Source organism: Cervus canadensis, chromosome 28, assembly GCF_019320065.1.
Source record: "Cervus canadensis isolate Bull #8, Minnesota chromosome 28, ASM1932006v1, whole genome shotgun sequence".
Taxonomy (NCBI): Eukaryota; Metazoa; Chordata; class Mammalia; order Artiodactyla; family Cervidae; genus Cervus; species Cervus canadensis.
The window spans coordinates 16,597,577-16,620,850 of NC_057413.1; the positions used below are offsets into that span (position 1 = coordinate 16,597,577).

Sequence of the window (23,274 nt, forward strand, 5' to 3'; positions counted from 1 at the left end):
GAGCAACTACATACAGCAAACTTCGCAAGTTTTCATACTGACATTTAGAAACAGTTTCTCTCACTAGTGTGCTTAACTACAACTCCTGCTTGTCAATGGAAGATCAAAGATAAAAGTAATATTCCATAACAGTCAAGTAATTATTTCTATCAATGATTTATTCTTAAAGCTAAGCTAGAGAAATACATTGTGAGATAGAGCAGATAATGAGAAGTATAAGAGATCCAAACAGGGAAGTTGCTCAACCAATCGATAATTTTCTTTTCAGAAAAAAGAACAAACGTCAGTTTGGAATCATGTTTTATACAGAGATTTGCATAATCTTTGGAAAGGTAAAGGATTTTCTACTCTAATTGTCCTTCCGGCTGAGATAACCAAGCCCTAGAGAAGTGAAGATAGGTTTTCCAAGTCAAAGGGTAATTATGTTAGGATTCTGATGAGAGCCCAGTGACAGGCCTTAAGGTTCAGTTGTTTCATCCTTACGCTGACAGGCAGGAGTTGGGCTACCAGTAATGGTCCCATCTTCAGACTGAATTGCTTTTACTGAGAAACTTATTTCTTTGCTCTTAAGGCCCTCAACTGATGGCATAAAATGCACAATCTATATGTTTAAATGTTAATTACCTCTAAGAAAATATGTTCCCAGGTGAGCATGTCAAAGAACTACAATTTGAAAGAAATGTGCAATTCTATGGAATATATTACCATGTGCCACTTTATTTGGAATTGAATATCTATGCTACGTGTTCCACATTCATGACCTTGGAAGGGAAAACAAGATTGACAATTTTTTTCCCCCCATTTAATCATGTCCAGTGTTTTAGTGCATGCAGGCTGCTGTTACAAATGCCAGAGGCTGGGTGGTTTATAAACCACGTTATTTATCTGTTCTGGAGGCTAGAAGACCAAGATCAGGGTGCCAGCATGGTTGAGTGAGTGTGGGACTCTTCCAGGACATATCCCTAAATAGAAGGGATGAGTAAGCATTTCACCTCTTTCACAAGAGCCCTTATCTTATTCATGTGGGCTCTGCCCTCATGACCTAATCATTTTCCAATGGTCCCACCTACTAAAATCATCACTTTGGGGATTAGGTTTTCAACATATGAATTTTGGAAGAACACAAGCATTTAGACCATGGCACCCAACGAGGAGACTGACTTGTCTAAGGTAACCCAATGCCTCATGCGTACTGAATGTTCTGTGGTGCTCATAGGAAGCCAAGGACTAAGGAAGTTGAATAAGGACCAGCAGCCCCAGGTGGAGGGTCTGAGATGGCAAACTTCTTGATGAACTTCATAACAATATATTAGTGTCTCCAGCATCTTCCTTGGCTATCAGTCATTGAGAAACACCCTCTCCTATACATGTTCCTATTTGAAATACGAGTTAATTTTTGAGTTCCTAGACAAAGTACCATTTGACTGACATGATAATATCATGACTATGCATATGAAGAAAAGTGCTTTTGACAGATACAAATTTCAGAGTGGAAAGTCCTCAAGCCTTTATTCACTTCAGAGAGCAATACAAGTTTGGGGATCTCCCAAGACCATTCTTGGGTTCCATAATCAGCTAGGACTCCAAGAGCTCACTGAAAGCTGTTTTACATGTGGTTATTGTTTATTTCAGACCTTTGATTTATTTTTAATTCATTTTTTATTTTTAGTGAAGTATAGTTAATTTACAATGCTATAAATGTCAGTTTTTTTTAATAGTGAATAATTGTGTATATATATACGTATATCCACTTTTGTTTAGTTTCTTTTATCATGGAACAACAGACATGTTTCAAAAAGGAAAAGGAGTATTCAATGTTGTATATTGTCACCATGCTTATTTAAGTTATATACAGAGTACATCATGAGAAACATTGGGCAGGATGAAGCACAAGTGGGAGTCAAGATTGCCGGGAGAAATATCAATAACCTCAAATGTACAGACGTCACCACCCTTATGGGAGAAATTGAAGAAGAACTAAAGAGCCTCTTAATGAAAGTAAAAGAGGAGAGTGAAAAACTTGGGTAAGCTCAACTTTCAGAAAACTAAGGTCACGGCATCCTGTCCATCATTTCATGACAGGAACATGGGGAAACTGGACAGTGGCTGACATTATTGTTTGGGGCTCCAAAATCGCTGCAGATGGTGATTGCAGCCATGAAATTAAAAGATGCTTACTCCTTGTAAAGAAAGTTATGACCAACATATACAGCATAGTAAGAAGCAGAAACATTGCTTTGTCAACCAAGGTCCGTCTAGTCAAGACTATGTGTTTTTCAGTAGTCATGTCTGGGTGTGACAGTTGGACTATAAAGAAAGCTGAGCACCGAAGAATTGATGCTTTTGAGCTGTGGTATTGGAGCAGACTCTTTAGTCTGTTGGAGTGCAAGGAGATGCAACCAGTCTATCCTAAAGGAGATCAGTCCTGTGTGTTCATTTGAAGGACTGATGTTGAAGCTGAAACTCCAATATTTTGGCCACCTGATGTGAAGAGTTGACTCATTTGAAAAGACCCTGATGTTGCGAAAGATTGAAGGCAGGAGACGAAGGGGATGACAGGGTGAAACGGTTAGTGGCATCACTGACTCAGTGGACATGAGTTTGGGCAGACTCCAGGAGTTGGTGATGGACAGGGAGGCCTGGCGTGCTGTGGTTCATGGGGTCGAAAATAGTTGGACACGACTGAGCGAATGAACTGAACTGAACTCAAGTAGGTCATTTCAGAGAGTTGAGTAGAGTTTCTTGTTCCATATACTAGGTCCTTATTAGTTATCTATCTTATATATATTAGTGTGTACACATCAATCCCAATGTCACAATTCATCCCTTCCTTCTTGCCCCTGGAACCATAAGATAATTTTCTACATTGTGACTCTCTTCCTGTTTGTAAATAAGTTCATTTGTACCATTTTTTAATATCCCACATATTAGTGATATCATATGCTTTGTCTTTCTCTGTCTGACTTACTTCACTTGGTATGACAATATCCAGGTCCATCCGTATTGCTTCTGTTAGCATTACTTTATTCCTTCTTATGGTTGAGTAACATTACATTCTATATCTGCACTACATCTTCTTTGCCTATTTCTCTGTTGATGGACATTTAGGTTGCTTCCATGTTCTGGCTATTGTAAACGGTGATGCAATGAACACCGCTATGCTTAGTAACTTAATCGTGCCTGACTCTTTGTGACCCCATGGATTATAGCCTGCCAGGTATCTCTGTCCATGGGGGTAGTCTCCATGGACAATAATAGGCAAGAAGATTGGAGTGGGTTGCTATCCCCTCCTCCAGGGGATTTTCCCCACCCAGGGATCGAACCCAGGTCTCCCGCACTGCAGGAGGATTCTTTACCATCTGAGCCACCAGGGAAGCCCTGATGAAGCAAGGAACACTGAGGTGCCTGTATCTTTACAAAGTATGATTTTCTCTTGTTATATATCCAGGGGATTGCAGCTATTTAAAAGATACAGATAAAAAAAACTGCCCAGGAAAAGGCATATAGGGCAGAGTCAAAGGAAATGTGAGACATGGATCTTTAGTTTCATCTTCCCAGGGTGTCATGGGCAGGTTGTGTTCCCAGCAGCGATGTGCCGGCAGTGAGGTCTTGCAGACACGGGAGCTCACTCCAGGCTCTGTGTCCAGAGTTTTTACTGGGGCTCCATCACCAAAGAATGACTGAGCGTCCATACAACTGATCTCAGGCTCAAACCTCTCTAGAGGTGCAGCTGATACTGCATGACAAAACCCCCATCCTGAATCACATCATTCTTGTGGCTCAAACTTTTTATTCTAAGTCATACTGTTGACATCCCTGTCAGGCTGGCCCAAGACCCTCACAAAAACAAAGGCACTTTTCTCACTGTTTACCTTTGACCCCTTTAATCACCCTTTCTCAGAGGAAATAGCCTATGTGTTTAGAGAGGAGCTCCCAGGAAACAAGGGCAAAGTCCAGACTTCCCTTTGGATGAGGCTGAGCCCTTCACTACACAGCCCTGTGGATGGTTTTGCTTGAGAAGGCTCCCTTGTTGTAGTTTCACAATAAGAAAATGTGAAGTTACAAACATCAGTCAAGCATTTATCTTCTTCTGGTCTTTGTCTGAAGTGTTTTTTTTTTTTTCTTGCATTATCTTCATTAACTCTTATGTAACTCCATGAGGTAGATGCTATTTTGAATGGCATTATGGAGAGAAGTAAAATAAGGCTTGCCTAAACATCCAGGGCTTGTGAGTGGTGGAGTGGGAGTATGTACACGGTCTACAGGACTCCAAGGTTCATTTCTGAAGCCACTATGTTGAAAGATACCAGCAATTTTTTTTAGCCATTTTTTTTTTTTTTCGGTTACGTTGCTGAGGGGCTATTTTTTTAGCAGTTTTATTTTTTTGGTTTCGAGGCTGTGGGGCTATAGTCCACTGATAACTACTTAATTATTAATTCTTTTGATTAAGTGATATTTAAGCATCAAAAATTCCATTTTGCCTTTCTCAGTAGATTACTGCAAAGTTTTTCTTTTTCCTGTGTAGACAACAAGATATATAAATCAAATGTCATGAATAGTGACTAGCAAGCAGAGTATTGTTTGAAGCAGAACTGGCAAATAAAACTGTAAAAATATTTGAAGTATATAAATTGAGAATTTGATAGAGGTATATACTATTTTTTAAATTTATTTTTAATTGGAATATAATTTCTTTAAAATGTGTTGTGCAATGCTGTGAATCAGGCTGAAGTGTACATATACCCCCTCCCTCTTGAGTCCCCCACTCGCACCCCATCCTACTTCTCCAGGTGGTCACACAGCAAGGGGTGAGCTTCCTGGGTCATTCAGCAACTTCCCAGTAGCTATCTGCTAACATTTTACACATGGTAATGTACTCTGTTTCAGTGCAACTCTCTCAATTCAACTTGCCTTCACCTCTTCTGTTATGTCCACAAACATGTTCTCCATCTGTGCCTCTGTTCCTGCCCTAAAAATAGGCTAACCAGTGTCATTTTTCTGGATTCCATATATACATTAACATACCATATTGGTTTTCGCTTTGTGACTTACTTCACTCTACATAACAGGCTGTAGGTTCATACACCTCAGCTCTAGTGACCCAAATTCGCTTCTTTTTGGGGTTAATTAAAATTCCCTTGTATAGATGTACCACAACTTCTTTATCCATTCCTCTCTCAGTGCACATCTAGATTGCTTCCATGTCCCGGCTATTGAAAACACTGTTGCAATGAATTTTGGGGTACACGTGTCTGTTTGAATTATGGTTTTCTCAGGGTATATGCCCAACAGTAGAATTTCTATGTCATATGGTAGTTTTGTTAGGACTTCCCTGATGGCTCAGCAGCTAAGAAATCTGCCTACAATGCAGGAGACACAGGAGATGGTTCAATCCCTGGTTCAGGAAGCTTCTCTGGAGGATGAAATGGCAACCCACTCCAAATGCCATTTTCCCCTACCCCTCTGCCATAGTGCTGACCCTCATTACATATGTATTAGAAAAGAGTTTCCCTTTCTATTAACTTAAGTAACATAGCTATCATCTGACATGTTTCCCTTTTATTTTTTGAAGAGAACACAGGTAAGTTCCATTCTCTTAGACATCACCAATTATACAACACAATTTTATCAGTTATAGTCATCATGCTACATATTAGATCCTCAGACCTTATAATTTTCATATGTTAAAATGTATAACCTTTTACAAACTTGTTCCTATTTCTTCCACTCTCCAAGCCCTGGCAATCACTTTCCTATGCTCTTTGTGACTTCCAGTTTTTGTTTTTTATTTTTTTTTTGATTTCTTACTGATAGATCATACAGTATCTGTGTTTCTCTAACTTATTTCAATTAGCATAAGGCCCTCCAATTTCATCCATGCTGCCACCTATGGAAGAATTTCTTTCTTTTTTAATGGCTAAATAAAATTCACACACACACACACACACACACACATATATATATCACATCGCATTGTTTTAATCTCTTCACATGCTGACAGAAACTTAGATTGTATTTATAATAGGTTGTTTCTAGGCTACTGTGATGGAGAAGGAAATGGCAACCCACTCCAGTACACTTGCCTGGAAAATCCCATGGATGGAGGAGCCTGGTAGGCTGCAGTCCGTGGTGTCGGTAAAAGTCGGATACGACTTCACTTTCACTTTTCACTTTCATGCATCAGAGAAGGAAACGACAACATACTCTAGTGTTCTTGCCTGGAGAATCCCAGGGATGGGGGAAGCCTGGTAAGCTGCCGTCTATGGGGTCGCACAAAGTCGGACATGACTGAAGCGACTTAGCAGCAGCAGCAGCAGGCGATTGTCAATATTGATGCAGTGAGATGGGATTACAGATTTCTCTTTGAGATAATTATTTCATTTCCTTTGAATATATATTCAGGAGTGAATATATATCCAGAACTGTGAAATTTCATGAGAAATTTACCAAAGGTATTCCATAGGAGTTCTACCCATATACATTCCTACCATTAATCCATTAAGATCTCCATTTTGTACACATCCTCAATCACACTTATTTCTTACTTTTTGGTAAAAGCCATTTAAACAGGAGTGACGTGGTATGTGTTGTACTTTTGATTTGTACTTCCGTGATATGACGTTGAGCATCTTGTCATATACTTCTTGGCATTCTGTATGTCTTATTTGGGGAGAAAATTGTCTACTCTGTAAAAAATAGCATGCATTTTGTATACTGTATTTGAATATATAAAACTCAGGTACCTTTCCATACACCAAAAAAATTACAGAAATACAAATAATTCCATTTATAATTGCATCAAAAATTAAAATACTTAGAAATAAATTTAAGCAAGGTGTTGAAAGATCTGTGTATGAAAATATTCTAGACACTCATGAAAGAAATGTTTAAAAGACACAAAAGGAAACATGTTTCATATTTATTGACTGGCTCAAAAACAGACACATAGATCAACAGAGTGGAACAACAAAGCCAGAAAGAACTGCACACCCATATATTGTCTGTTAGCTTATGAAAAAGGAGCCAAGAATATCCAGTGGGGAAAGGACAAGCTTTTCAAAAATGGCACTGGGAAAGCTGGATAGTTCTATGGAAAAATAAAACTGTGCCCCTGTCTTTTAGCATGCACAGAAATCAACTAAAAAGTGATTAAAAAGTTGAACATAAGACTTTAAGTGTTTAAACCCCTAGAAGAAAACACTGAGGTAATCTTCTTGCCATCGGTCTTTGCAATGAGTTTTTGGGTTTCACACTAAAAGCAAAGGCAACAACTGCAAAAACAAACCAGTGCCACCACATCAAACTCCAAAGAAAGGAACATTAATAAAATCAAATGGCAATTTACAGATTGACAAAAGATATTTCCAAATCATATATTTCATAAGGGCTTAATATCCAAAAATACATGAGACATACTAGTCAAGGGCAAAAAACACCAAATAATTCAAATTTTTAATGGAGCATAAGAAAAGTAAGAGTTTCAATAAATCTGAAGATTAGACTGTAGATGAGAGACACTGCAAGGTTTTTCTCCTAGAACAACAAAAGCCTGTGCCTTCCTGACATTACTTTCTTCATCTCCACTCACTTGTTTGACAATTACAGTTCACAGTGTACATTCTTCAGTCAATAGAAATCACCCACAATGAGCTAGAATATGTACTAAAAACAGCTTCACAAGGGGAAAAAAAAAAAAGCAAAACTAATATTTGCATACTAACTAATAAGGCATATCAAAAGGAAGGTAATTTCCAGAGTTTACCACTCCATTGTTTTCTATAATTCATTTCAAAATTGAGTCAGCTAGTAAGGAAAAGGAGTTCAGTGACCTCACTAATATATCGATAGAAAATCAGTTTCAAATGTGAGCATTAATGGATTATAATTTGGAGGTAATTTATTACTAGTGTTGAAACTGGAGTCCTTTTGATTCTCTACTACATCGGGTTAATAATTTATTATAAATATTAATAGCAACATAGGGACACATACTACTAAAATTATAGTGAATAGTGAAAGACGTAGAGTATAGTAGAAAGAAGTGAAAGTATGGGAAGTCAGCAATGGTAGTAAAGTAAAGGGCAGCATTGCCTTGAGAGGAAGGAAGCTTCTCAAAATTTCTTGAAACACCAAGAATGAGTCAGATGTGAGGAACTAGCTTAATTTGTAAACCAGAAACTCTACCAGAAGAAATTTAAGTTCATAAAAATATTACAATGTTAATATCCATAATTAAGACAGACAATAGGATAGGGTAGGGTACACAGACATTCAAAACTCTTCATTGCTTAGTGCATCAGGCACTCAAGGACCACCCTCACTGAAGTCTTTCTCTATTGCTCCACCTACAGGTACCAGCATGGCGAAAGAGATAACTGGACTCCACAAGCAGTTGAACCCTACTTTTATGGCCTCCTGGGTTTCCTTAAGAAGCATTCGATGCAGCAGATTTCCTCCATCCCATCCCATCCGGCTGACTCCCCACAGTAAACAGGAGTCCTCACCCTGGGATCATTCTGCAGTCCCCATGGCTCCAGCTCTCGGCTTCCGTGGACACCAGTGGACTTACAACCCTGTCCGAGGTATGAAAGGCAGCAGCATGGCTTGTCTATGAGGTTCTCACTCCATTCAGACGGTGACAGATTAGTTAGTTCACTCCCCAACAGCTTCAAATGACTTTCCCATTCCAGTGGACGGCTATGGACCCGGGGATTACTCCTCTGCGCTTTAGCTCCCTCACCCCCAGGTGCAGGCTGGTCCCACTTGCTCTCCTCCTTCTTTCTCCTTCCTCCTTGTCCCTTCTTTCCTTTGTCCTACTGAGTTCTGTGTGGATCAGGATATTCCACCTCAGTAGTCAGGGCGTCCTGCCAGTATTCACCTGGTCTTCTGTGAGAACTGCTGCGTTTATAGATGCTCTTGATGCATCGGTGGAGAGAGGTGTACCCCACTTCCACATACCCCTCTGTCATCTTGTCCACCCCCATTTGTGGATGTATTAGAAACAAGTTTCCCTTTCTATTAAGTAACATTGCCATCACCACACATGTTTAACTTCTGCTTTTTGAGGAGAACACAGGTTAGTTCCACTCTGTTCAGTTGAGTCACTCATTCAGTCGTGTCCGAATCTTTGTGACCCCATGGACTGCAGCACGCCAGGCTTCCCTGTGTATCCCCGACACCCAGAGCTTACTCAAACTCATGTCCGTTGAGTCAGTATGCCAGTCGATGATGTTCAGTCTCTCAGAGATTATTGTTTTTTTGTAATTCCTTATATTTGAGATCTTATTGTATTTTTCTTTGTCTGACTTAGTTTACATAGTGGAATGCCCTCCAGTTTCATCCATGTTGCAATGATTGGTAAGATTTCTTTCTTTTTGTAATGGGAAAATAATATTTACATATATATGTCACATCACATTGTTTTAATCCATTCACCTATTGAAAGATACTCAGGTTGTTCCTATACCAAGGCTACTGTGAATGATGCTGCAATGAACATGGGAATATGACTATATATCCAGAAGGGGGATAATGGATCACATAACAGTTCTCTTTGAAATTTCTTGAGGAACCTTCACAGTATTTTTCTGTGGGATTTGCACTGGTATACATCCCTATCAACAGAGCATAAGCACTCCTTTTTCTCCACATCCCCAACAAGTTTTGTCATTTCTTACATTTTTGGTACTAGCCATTCAAACATGTACGAAATGATATCTCTTGTGCTTTTGATCTGCATTTCCTTTGATTATTAGCAGTGCTGAGCATCTTGTCATTGTCTTGACCATCTATATGTCTTATTTGTGGGAGAATGTCTATTCTTTAAAGATGTAGCATACATTATGTTTACTATATTTCAATATATGAATCTATGTTGTGTACCTATATATATTAACAAAAAACTATCAGAAAGTTGAATAAAGAAAACAAGCACATTTACTATTGCATCACAAAAAGATAAAACACTTAGAAATAAACTTAAGCAAGGTGTTGAAAGATTTTATAAAAAACCTTTAAGATATTGATCTGGAGAAGGAAACAGCAACCCACTCCAGTGTTCTAGCCTAGAAAATCCCATGGACAGAGGAGCTTGGTGCAGGCTACTGTCCATGGGGTTGCAAAGAGTCAGGCACGACTTAGTGATTTCCCGTTCCTAAGACATTTATAAGAGAAATTTAAAAAGAGCTAAAGATATGTAAAGCTAGGTTCTCTATTCAATGTGTATCTTCAGGTAGGATTTGTATTACTAATAACCTTCCCTTTGAGAACTGCTCTTGTTGCATCCTATAGGTTTTAGATCATCATGTTTTCATTGTTCTCTGTGTCTAGGAATGTTTTGATTTCCCTTATTTCTTAAGTAATCTGTTTATTATTTAGAAATGTGTTGCTGAACCTCCATGTGTTTGTGTTCTTTGAAGTTGTTTTTTTTCCCTATAATCTATATCTAGTCTCATAGTGTTGTTGTCAGAGAAAATGCTTGATATAATTTCAATTTCCTTAAATTTACTGAGGTTTGATTTGTGACCCAAGATGAGGAAAATGTTCCATTGCACTTGAGAAGAAAGTGTATTCTGCATTTGGATGGAATATGCTGAAGATATCAATTAGGTCTGTTTGCTCTAATATTTCCTTTTAGGCTTATGTTTCCTTATTAATTTTCTGTTTTGTTGATCTGCCCATTGGTATAGGTGTGGTGTTGACATGCTCTACTATTACTGTGTTACTGTCAATTTCCCCTTTTGTGTCAGTTAGGGTTTCCCTTATGTATTGAAGTGCCCCTAGTTGGCTACATAGATATTTAAAATTGTTTTGTCTTTTCCTTGGACTGACCCTTGATCATTAGGTGGTGTCCTTCTTTATCTCTTATAATAGTTTTTATTTTAAGGTCTATTTTTTTCTGATATGAGAATTGCCAATCCAGCTTTCTTTTGATTTCCATTTGCATGGAATATCTTTTTCCATCCTCTCACTTTCAGTCTGTATGTGTCTCTAGGACTGAAGTGGGTCTCTTGTAGACAGCATATATATGGGTCTTGTTTTGTATCCATTCATCCAGTCTCTGTCTTTTGGTAAGAATGGGAGAAGATAATAGCAAATAAAACAACTGATAAAGGATCGCTTTCCAAAATACAAGCTGCTCAAATAAGTCAGTCATCAAAAGCAAAGGCAAGAGCTGCAAAAATAAACTAGTGAGAATACATCAAACTCAAAACCTTCTACAGAGTAAACGAACCCATCAATAAAATTAAATGGCAACCTATGGAATGAAAAAAAAAATTCAAATCACATATTTGGTAAAAGCTTCATATCAAGTTTATATAAGAGACTCATGCACCTCAGTAGGAAAAAAAAATAAAACAACTCAAATTATTAACTGAGCAAAGGAAGAGTAAGTGTTTTGAAAAATCTGAAGATTATACTGTAGATGAGAGAAACTGTAAGTTTTTCCTTCCAGAACAGAACCCTGTGTCTTCTTGACATTGCTTTTTTTATTTCCAATCACCTGTTTGGTGATTGAAGTTCACAGTATACATCCTTCACTCAATAGCAATCACCGTACACTGAGCTATGTGTGCTCTACTAACTATAAAAAACTAATCATTACATACTTAATCTTGAGGCATCTAAAATCCAAGGTGATTTTCAGAATTTTCCACTCCATTGTTTTCTACAATCTATTTCAAAATTGAAACACATAGTAAGGAGTGAGTAGGAGACCACAGTAATACATGGGTAAAAAGTCATTTACAACTGGGAGCATTATTGGATTATAATTTGGGGGCTGTATCATTACTAGTACTATTAAAATTTTATTCCCTTTAATTCTCTGGTATACTACGTTGATATTTATTTAAAATAGTAATACAGCCACTATGGAGAATAAGGTGGAGATTCCTTAAAAAACTAGAAATAGAACTGCCATAGGACCGAGCAATCCCATTACAGGGCATAAACACCGAGGAAACCAGAATTGAAAGAGACAAGTGAACCCCAATGTTCATTGCGGCAATGTTTATAATAGGCAAGACATGGAAGCAACCTAGATGCCCATCAGCAGACGAATGGATGAGAAAAATGTGGTACATATATACAATGGAATATTACTCAGCCAGTAAAAAGAATGCCTTTGAATCAGTCCTAATGAGGTGGATGAAACTGGAGCTATTATACAGAGTGAAGTAAGCCAGAAAGAAAAACACCAATACAGCATACTAGCATATATATATGGACCTCAGAGAGATGGTAATGAAAACCCTGTATGCGAGACAGCAAAAGACACACAGTTGTATAGAAGTATTTTGGACTCTGTGGGAGAGACGAGGGTGGGCTGACTTGGGAGAATGGCATTGAACCATGTATATTATCACATGTGACACGAATCGCCAGTCCAGGTTCGATGCATGATCCAGGGTGCTCGGGGCTGGTGCACTGGGATGACCCAGAAGGATGGGATGGGGAGAGAGGTGGGAAGAGGGTCAGGATGGGGAACACATGTACACCCATGGCAGATTCTTGTCATTGTATGGCAAAACCAATACAATATTATAAAGTAACTAGCCTCCAATTAAAATTAAAAAAATAAAATAAAATAGTAATACCAACATAGAGACACATAGCACTCAAGTTAGAGTAGATTGAGAAAGACAAAGCTTATGAGGCAGGAGGTGAAATCACAGAAAATTAGCAATGCTATCAAAACAAGGGGCAGTATTGCCTAGAAAGAAAGCAGAGTTCTCTGATTTTTTGGAGACAACACGAAAAAGCCAGATGGGAGCCCACCAGCTTAAACTGTATACCAGAAACTTCACCAGAAGGAAAATGAAGTTCATAAAAGTATGCTGATGCAGAACACCAAAATCCAGACAGTAAGCGAATAGGGTAGGGTATATGTAGATGTTGAGAACTACTCAGATTTAGACATGGAAGCAAACACACTAATGAGCATCAGAAAAATCAAAGCACAAAAGGGTCTGAAAAGTAAATCATAAAGAGACTTGGTAGTCTGATCAAAAGAATAAGAGAATCAAATTAGACAACCAAAATAGAAAGACTTGTGCACATGATAGAACCAGAGAATGCTCAGGAGAGAAAGTTTCAGACCTAGTGGACCAGTGAACAGAAGCCTCCAGCATCAGGAACAAAACCCTGAACAGAACTCATGACTGTGGGCTTCTGGGAACGGCCTCAGTTTCAAAGTCTGGGCGCTATACCGCCTAAAGGCGAATGCAGACCAGGACTATAGCTTGCTGTGACACTGAATCACAGACAATAGTGTTTGTTAGTTGACTTTTCTCATCCAACTATAAAGTTAATGAAACACTGACCAATGATAATTGACACCATGAGCTTGCAGTCAGATCCTCTTTAGTCATAGAATGGACATCTGAACCTGTTATATGATCCCCAATAACAGTTTTAATCATTAAATTTATTGATGTTTAATTGAAGGCTAATTGCTTTACAACACTGTACTGCTTTCGGCCAAACATCAACATGAGTCAGCCATAGGTTTACCTATGTCGCCTAGTCTTGAACCTCCTTCCCACCTTGATTCCCATCGGATACCTCAAAGCTATTAGAGAAAAATATGGAAGGCTTCACATATTTGTGTATCATCCTTGGGCAGGGGCCATGCTAATATTCTCAGTATTATTCCAAATTTTTCATATGTGTGCTACCAAAGCAAACACAGAAATAACACTTTAACAGAAAAAAAAATCATACAGTTAGTCATCCACCAACAAATGATCAATTACATTAGGAATTAGGGTATTCTGTTATATTTACTGCCACTTATAAATTTGAATTTTATAAGGTCTAAAGTTCCATGTAGGAATTATGCATATATTTATTCATAACACATGTATACATGCACAGAATATATACACAGAAATATGTCTATGTTATACAAGGTATTATTCTCCTTGCCTTTCACAATAAGCTTTTTAGTTCATGAGAGAGATTGTCCCAAATTTCTCCAACTTATATGTCTTCTTTTTGAGAACCAGTTCTTTGATTTTCATCACCTACTTTTACATAACCATTTTATTTCTAGATATCATGCCCCTTTAAACTAAGAGCAGAGAAAACCTAGTAAATGCTAGTATCTTATCCTTAAATAAATTACCACTCTTCTGGCAAATTGGAAAAAGAATCATGTTCAGATCTCATTCAGGAGGATAAAATTCCTGTTTAATCAGTTTCTTGTCCAAACTCAATTCTTGCTCACTTCAGTCTTAAATTATACTTACTTACAAAGGACGGACAGGAAAAGTAATATTAAAATCACGCTAGCAAGAGTCTATGCTTTTATGCTTCTGTTGGCCAAAATTAGGGCCAGAAGTAATTTCTGAAATATCAAAATACATCATGGAAGCATGAATGTCTAGTTCTAATATCAACGAGGAGATGTTTGGAGATGGTACAAAAACTTGGCCCATGGGTTGTCAGGATGTGCTCCTGATGAGACAGTTGAATTTACTCCCTAAAGCATCAAAGTCAGGCCTTTGTTCGCAGAGCCAATGAGGTTGTCTTGGGTGCTGACCAGGTAATATTCTTGTATTACCATTTGGAGATTTACCTGCCATTTTCTCGAAGAAACAAATGTAATGAGAAGATTAAGGATGCATAAAAGTAGCAGAGTTGTCAAGTTGCCTAGAAGCAAGGCTAGCCAGGAGAACCAGGCCCCACACTGATAATTGTCAAAGATTTTAACAGTGAGTGTTTTATAGACAGAGCAGAACAAGTGGATAAAACCAGTGCTCTAGGGTCACTGCTGATTTGCAGTCAAAGACAAAATATTTTTCGCGTTAAACAGAGTCATCACAGCTCCTGATGTGGTCCTGGTTACACACATGCAGGCCGAGAGCCCACAGGCATGTGTGATGTGACATCAGGAAGTGAACAGATGACTGCATTGGTGCCCAGTCACCTCCATCTGCTAATAATGGGACCTGGGAAAGTTATTTGCCCTCTCCAAGTCATTGCATCTTCCTTAACATAAGTTGATGATCATAGTGAAAATCAAGGCTATCTCACAAGGCTACTGTGAAACACAAATTTTAAGATGTTTTAGAGCTTTGGGGAAAGTATCAAAGACATGCATGGGGTTACAAAGGTGAGTTAGCAGATCCAAGGTACAGTATCCTTTTTCTCTTAGTATTCTCTCTGTACTCAATAGTAGTGATCAGTCAGTCAGAGTTTACTCTTACCCAAGCGTGATGGTAAACCACACAGATCAACTGTACACTTCTTGTCATTTCTGTGTCTAAAATTCAAGCACTAGTCAATGTAGAGTGAAAAAATAACACACTCCTAGAGGGCCTCGGTGCTCAGAATCTGCAGAGTCCCAACATTAAACTGTCTTAAAAGAATGGCCTAAATACTCTGGCTCAGAATGAAATTCCAAATGTTTGCAGAGCACAGAAGTACCTCTGGGAGCAATACAAAAATGCAGGGAGTAACCTACTTCTCCAAATATCTGTCTGTGCAAATGTCATCATCCATCTAAATTCACACAGAGGGTGCACTTTCTTCCGCACCCCAGCTACTACAGCATCAACTCCTGCTCAGAGCAAAAGGCTTCCCTCCACAGGATGGATTCGATAACCTCAGGTGATTAGACATCTCAGAATGGCTCATGTTTTTATTTTGGCAGGGTCCTGCCTGCTCCTGCTGCTGGTCCTGTCAAATCTGCTCCTGTGCCAAGGCAACGTATGCCCGTCCTGCGGTCCTGATGTGTTTGGCATCCCCCTGAATTTCCTTAGAAACACGTTTAGCCGTGTCTCCAGGCTGTCCCACGACATGCATAACCTTTCCACAAGAATGTACAATGAGTTTGTAAGTACTATGGTGGTGGTTTAGTTGCTAAGTCGTGTCCGACAGTTGCAACCCCATGGACTGTAGCCCGCCAGGCTCCCAGAAGGTACCTTTGTGTAAGTGACTGGGCCATACTGTCCTTTCAACAAGAGGGCTGCATCAGCCAAAGTTCAAATAACACACTCTCTAGGTTAAAGATGTCAACAGCTCATAAGATGTGGAAATAGAAGAACGGACCAGTTTTGTGAAATCTGAAACATTCCTAAGAAGTGCAATAACTTTTTCAATTTCCTTTCATTCATTTTCTTTTTTAAATTTCCAAAATAGATGATTTTGTATTTGTCAGCTAGGAATGCCATAAAAGAATACAATAGACTCAGTGGAATAAACACCAGAAATTTATTTCCTCACAGCTCTGGGGGCTAGAAGTCCCAGATCAGGGCACCAGCAAGGTGAGGCTCTGCTGAGAACTCTTTCTCTCCAGGATGGCTTCTCCATGCGTCCTCACACAGGGTGAGGAGTGGGGAAGACAGACAGAGGAAAAGACACAAAGACACAGAAACAGAAGAGAAAATTCTCTGGTGTTTCGCTTCATGGACACACTAAACCTATTGGATGAGCTCATTTAACCTAACGGGCTTTGCTGGTGGCTCAGATGGTAACAAATCTGGCCACAATGGGAGGGAACTGGGTTCTATCCCTGGGTCTGGAAGAGTCCCTGGAGAAGGGAATGGCAAGCCGGTCTAGTATTTTTGCCTGAGAAATCCCACAGAGGAGTCTGGTGGGCTATAGACCATGGCATGCCAAAAAGTCAGAACCCTTTTCAAAACACAGTACTTTGGCAGTTTGGGCTCTAACACATGAATTTAAAGAACACACATTCAGTCCATAATACTACCTGACTAAAGAACGTTTAGGCGGGACTGGGGAAAAGGAAGCATGTTGATTTTCTGGTCCTTCAGGGCCTCTCTGGGCTTTCTTCTCCAGGCTCAGAGTAAATAGCCAATAAATGAGAACTGCTGTGCAGTGAACTGCGTGGATGGAACATGTTAAACAAAGCTGAATCCCGGTCGCAAAAACGAACACTGGTAGTTTTTTTAATGCTACAAATTATTGTTTTAAGATTTGCAGTGAATAGGTTTAGAGTTATAGTAGAAGGGGAGTTTACAATTGGAAACAATTATTCTCTTTCTGATGAAGGTATTTGAAAGTTGTATGTTAATTTTTTTAGGTCAATGAAGGAGCACACAGTAGAGCAGACAGCTAATAAAAGGCGGTGCTAAAGGTTTCTATTAAATTCACGTAGTTCTTTGTAAACACTAGTTTTTGTTTCATCCTCCATTTTTGACTGTCCATTTTTTTCAACTCTTCCTAGTAATCTCTTCAAATGTTCATAACTTCCATTAAAGATTAGTTTTTCTCTATCAAAGTGTTAGTTAAGATTTTTCTACTCTTATTATTCTCAGTCCATTGCTTAGTATTTCCCATAATTTTATGCCATTTTTTTCTGATGTCCCTTTTTTTCACCATAAACAGCATTGTATTCTGCACCTGGGATGAACACTAAGCTTTTTGGTGAGCATGATCAGACATAAGTCAGAGTCATTACTGTATTACTCTGTATAAAGGAATATATTGGCTCTAAACCACAGTAAACAAGAGATTAAATGGTTAAATATAGGTGCATGCATGCATTCTAAGTCACTTCAGTTGTGTCCAACACTTTGCAACCCTACTGACTGTAGCCCAACAGGCTCCTCTGTCCATAGGATTTGCCAGGCAAGAGTCCAGGAGTGTGCTGCTGTACCCTCTCACAAGGGATGCTCCTCACCAAGGGATCTAACCTGAGGCTTCTTGTATCTCCTGCATTGGCAGGAATGTTCTTTACCACTACCGTCACCTGGGAGGCATCAAGTATCGGTACAAAAGTACTATATTTGGTTCAAATACTGAAAAAATTTTAAAAAGATAGTGTTATAATAGAGAAGGAAAAGTTTGAACTTAGGAAAGTTAGATGTAAAATCATTTTCATAGAGACAATATATAGAAAAAGTAGGAAAATAATGACTTTCAAATTTTGTGATGCCCCCGGTTAAAAATTTACACTACTATCAAACATGATAATGTTCTGGTAATGGGCTCATCCACTGAATACCCAACAACCCTCGCTAATTTCTGATCACTTTCAGGAAGAAAAGTATTCCCAGAGTAAACCAGAGTATATCAATGCCATCAATGACTGCCACACCAATTCCCTCCATGCTCCTGAAGAAAGAGAAAAAGCCGAACAGATGAACGTGAGTCTTTCACCTGGGTTTTTCACCAGATCTAGTGAGTGTGTAGCTTGCCAGGCTTCAGATTATGAGAGGTAATGTTAACTGTACATGAAGAAAATGGTGGAGGAATTGTAAGCACTTAAAGAGAAATTATATTTTGCAGTTGATGAAGCATGAGGGAAATCAAGGGATAACTAAAGATCTGTAGTAGCAAAATGAACAACAGATCTATAAATTGTCCATGCAGACAAGTTTAGTTCAAGTAATGCATTAGACACAGGATTACAGCTATTATTCTGCACAAAAACAGGAAATGAATGGGAACTTCCATGTGTAAAATATAAGATTGCAAAATTCATGAATATGTAAGAAACACACCCCAGTTTTGAGTACTCCCTGTTACTAGTGACTCATATGTGGGAGTCCTATACTGCATCATTTGAGCCAGTGCGTCTGCCTCTCAAGGCTCTCCTGATTCTGCTTCTACTTCTCTGAAACCTCCTTCATTCGTCATTCTCAATGACTCCTCCGTCACCTTTTATTTTTAATTTGTAAGTTTCCCCCACATTGGCCTATGTAACATTGCTTTGCTTCTCATGGCTGCAACAATTGCATCCGTACTGAGGACAACACAGTTTACATACCAAGCCTCAATGATTACTGGCACCTCCAAATTTTCACCGTTATGATCTCTCCTTACTGATTTCCTGCATTGTCCTTCATCCTAACATATTTTAAAATATTTTCACATGCATGCCCCCTTAAAATTCTATCTTTCTCTCTACAACTTTCTTTTTTTTTTTCATTTATTTTTATTAGTTGGAGGCTAATTAGTTTACAATATTGTAGTGGTTTTTGTAATACATTGACATGAATCAGCCATGGATTTACAAGTATTCCCCATCCCGATCCCCCTCCCACGTCCCTCCCCACCCGATTCCTCTGGGTCTTCCCAGTGCACCAGGCCCGAGCACTTGTCTCATGCATCCAGCCTGGGCTGGTGATCTGTTTCACCCTAGATATATACATGTTTCGATGCTGTTCCCTCGAAACATCCCACCCTCGCCTTCTCCCACAGAGTCCAAAATTCTGTTCTGTACATCTGTGTCTCTTTTTCTGTTTTGCATATAGGGTTATCGTTACCATCTTTCTAAATTCCATATATATGCATTTGTATACTGTATTGGTTTTTATCTTTCTGGCTTACTTCACTCTGTATAATGGGCTCCAGTTTCACCCATCTCATTTGAACTGATTCAAATGAATTCTTTTTAATGGCTGAGTAATATTCCATGGTGTATAACTTTCTTAATGATATCAGCATTGTTTTCCTCTGTTAAGCTCATTAATAACGAGGATGATCAAGTAAAGGAAAAGTTCAAAAAGGAGGAGGACGAGGGATTTTTCAATAAGCTTGAATTTAAAGTTTATTGAGAGGTTCTACATGGCCATACATTCTACTAAGCACTTTATGTGCATTACTGTAGTTAGTCCTACTCAGTTCTAAGTTCTTTACCACTAAATGAGTTCATGGCTATAAAGAAATCAAGATTATTAACTAGAGATGTTCAGACCCCAGGATTTTCAAACTCAGTTCTGCTAGTAGTAGTGCACCACGGAGGAAAACCCTCCATTGTGAATCCCACTGATGCTGTTACTAAAGACAATGCTGTGCCATTTTTTGCCCGGACACGTGTCAACCAGACAGACTCTTCTGATACCAGCATGGGGGCTGGTGTTGGGATCAACTGAGGAAAGAAAGCCTGTTTAGGAATGTCATGTCTTCTTCATTGTCTCTTTGTTGTAACAACATAAAACAAATTACCAATCGAAAACAAATACGTATGACTCATCTGACTCATTAATATGAAAAAATCACTGGGTGACAATGATGTGGGCACAGGCAGAATGCCTCTTTCCTGGGTCAGGTACTGCAGGCACATACTGACTTGTCATAAAATACTTAGATTTCTCCCCTGCAAATAGACAAACATCAAAGAACTCACTGAGTGGGTGGTAGAATTTCAGAGGAAAAAGAAAATTCATGTTATAAATTAGAACTCATCAGAAGAATTAATTCCTAAAATAACCCAGATTTTTAATAATTCAGTGAAGTGGGAACTAATAGCTTACATTTTATAATTTTGCAACTTTTACTACCTTCAAAAATCTCTGCATACACATAGGAATAAGCAAAAGCCTTTTAGGTCAGCTGCCCTGAGCAACGATCACCTGTAACCAAAACCATTGAATTGTGATTATTTCAATGAGACTGTTTCTTATATTTTCTTAGAATGAAGACCTTACTAAGTGGATACTCATGTTACAGTACCTCTGGACTGCTCCTTTGGTTGATCTAGGCACTGATCATCGGATTGAGAAAGACCTCTCAGATATGATCATATCAAGTGCCTTAGAGAATATTAAAAAATGTGTCAAACTTCAAGTAATCTTCGAGAGGCGATTCAGCCAGGTGAGCATCCTGCAGAGGGCTTTCTTGCTTTGTTCATGAATGAAAGAGTTGACCTCTGTAATGCATAAGGAGTTTTGAAATATCTCATTTTGTAAGAAAAAGATTCATGAATTTTATATGCTAGACTGCTACTACATAAAGCAGGAGCCTAGTCATTCATAATGATAGATTCCACTGTAAATGAATCAGAATTTCACTGCAATTTTTGACATGTGGAGCCTTCCCTACATTGCACATGATTCCACCAAAAGCTTGCCTCTTCCTGGGCACAGGTGTTTGAAATATTTTCAAGAGTAAGAGAACTAAAGAACAGAATTTCCAAGCTCAGCATTTTCCTCAAAGTATCGCAGGACATCTGCTCTTGAAGTTCCACTTTTCCTCTTTCTCTGTTCTCCTCAAATCAAAGGATGAGAGTGGGAAGGAAGAAAAGAGAAAGTTAAAACTAAACTTGAGTTATGTTTCTACTTTTTAGATTCCTAATTGTTTTCTCATAGGCTGGCTCCATATTCCATATCTAGAGAGTTTTACATTTGTATGTGTTCCCCAAATCTTAATTTGAGAATTACAAGGGACAAAGATAAGGAAATACTAATAAAACGCGTAAGAAATCATTATCTTTTGGGTATTCAGATTATTCTTCCAGTGAGGCGGATATTGTCCGAGGAACACATGTACTGGTCAGGATACCAATCCCTGCTGTCCAGCGATGAAGATGCACGTCGTTCTACACTTTATAACCTGTTCAAGTGCCTGCGCAGCGATTCACGTAAAGTTGACATGTACAGCAAGATCCTGGCGTGCCGAATCAGTGACGAGTGCTAAATCCACATCCATCCCATCCAGCTCTGAGATGGTCCTAAAGATCTATCCCATAGCAAGCTTCTTTGAAATTTACAGCTTTTTAATGCATGCTCTGTGAAATGGTTCTTCTCTTAAAAAAATAAACACAGACTCTGTAGAGATTTCAAAATCTAAGAGGGAAATTTGTTAACATTTCTTATTTTCATTTAATCAAAAATCAAAACAAAAACCACCCCAATTGAGAGAATGAAGCTCCTATTAAAATTAGTCCAAATAGCAGAAGCTAGCATTACAAAGAAGACCATTAAGAGATTACATAAGAATCACAGAAAATTATGCTGGTCAAGTTATTAGAATCAAAGAATTAGACAATTGTTCATGGTTCTGGTCATGCTACCAAGAATGAATTCTAGGGATTCTTTATGAAAGCCAGCCGCAAACTGTCAGCCCACTGTCACAGTGTTACACCAGACAGGATCAGTGCTTCACAACTTTGTACAAATAGCATGAGGTTTACTGAACTGTGTGAAGATTGTTAGGATGCTGTCTTAGACCTTTGGGGTTGCTATAACAAAATATCACAGACTTATAAACAATGGAAATGGATTTCCACAGTGTGGTCATGCAGGGTCCTTTCTGGTCACACACTTCTTATTGTATTCTCACACAGGGTGAAGGGCTAGGAAGCTCTGTGTATCTCTTATACATAAAAGCACTCATCTCATTGAGGGGGCTCCATCCTTATAACTCCATAACCTCACAAAGGCTCCTCAGATGGATGCTATAACCATGGGAATCAGGATTTCATCATATGAAATTTCTGGGGGACAGAAAGGTTGAGACCATAGCAGATACAAACCTGAACTGCCTCCATCCTCCTCCAGTGACTTCTTCACCCAAGCTCCACTGCATCCTCATTTTCTGCACCACCTTGCAACCATTCCATACATTCTGTCACTCTGGGTTTCACAAGGCCAGGTCAGTCAAGTGTCAACTCCATCTCATATTCAGCCTATTCAATGTTTCCCTCTCCCCTGCTGAGGCACAGGGGACCTACCAGGAAGCACCGATGTGTCCATTTCTGCAAGGTTCCTTCTCTCTCCCTCTCTGGATCTTCATTCCTTGGGCCATGTTGGAACAGGGTAGATGGAAACGAGGTGGGAAAGTTCTGACATCACTGACTTACATGGAGCTGTTGTACCCTTCTCTTGGTCCAGACGGACTGATCTGAAATTCTCCCTGACTGACAACTGTTTCTCTTGTGGGGTATCCTTGTGATTACCCCGGACATTCAGAAGTTGGGGATCCCCAACGCCAGAGTTCCCTTTTTAATCAGGGGAAATGTTCTGGTCCCCACAGCTCACCACCCGCAGTCATCAGCACAGCCTCTCTGTCTCCCTCACTCTGCAAGCACCATCTGGAGAAGATTCAGTAGCCCACAGTCAGCTGCCTACTAGCTGACCCACAGGAAACCCATGTATCATAAACACTCTGAACCATTGAATGGCAGAAATACAGGTGTGCATCTGTCCCTGCCCGGGGCCTCAGGACAAATATTCAACTGTTCATATAGATATCGAGTAGGTCAGAAAGCTGGATTTAAAAACACATTTATCTGAGAAGTGAGATACCATTCTCTCTTCCTTTTAGAGTAACTATCCTTGTCTTTAATTATTTGGCCTTACATACATGCCCTAGTAGGTCACTGAATTATAAAATCCTCCAAATAGACTGAGTCTCTCCTGAGACTGGAGCAGTGTGACTGGATTAGGTTGCTTAGCTTGTTCAAAGGCCTCCAGACAACCAGGGTTGAGGGCCAGTCTCTTGACTGGCTCTCCTAAGAAGTCAGTGATGTTGCTGGGCTGGCTGTGTAGCATCTTTAGGGCTTTACCAGTAATTCCTAGT

The 23,274-nt window shown here is 39.2% G+C and overlaps 1 protein-coding gene and 1 non-coding gene across 2 annotated transcripts; one reads left to right on the plus strand and one right to left on the minus strand.

The window, feature by feature from the left end:
* Nucleotides 1-8,527: 8,527 nt before the first annotated feature.
* On the plus strand, nucleotides 8,528-21,390 carry LOC122429838 (placental prolactin-related protein 3-like). The gene is made up of 5 exons (XM_043450497.1): nucleotides 8,528-8,582; nucleotides 15,659-15,840; nucleotides 18,009-18,116; nucleotides 20,389-20,568; nucleotides 21,199-21,390. The coding sequence occupies exons 1-5, from the start codon at nucleotides 8,528-8,530 to the stop codon at nucleotides 21,388-21,390; spliced, it is 717 nt and encodes a 238-aa protein (XP_043306432.1).
* LOC122430251 lies at nucleotides 13,583-13,689 on the minus strand. Its single transcript, XR_006266323.1, has one exon. It is a non-coding gene; the product is annotated as a U6 spliceosomal RNA (small nuclear RNA).
* Nucleotides 21,391-23,274: the final 1,884 nt, after the last annotated feature.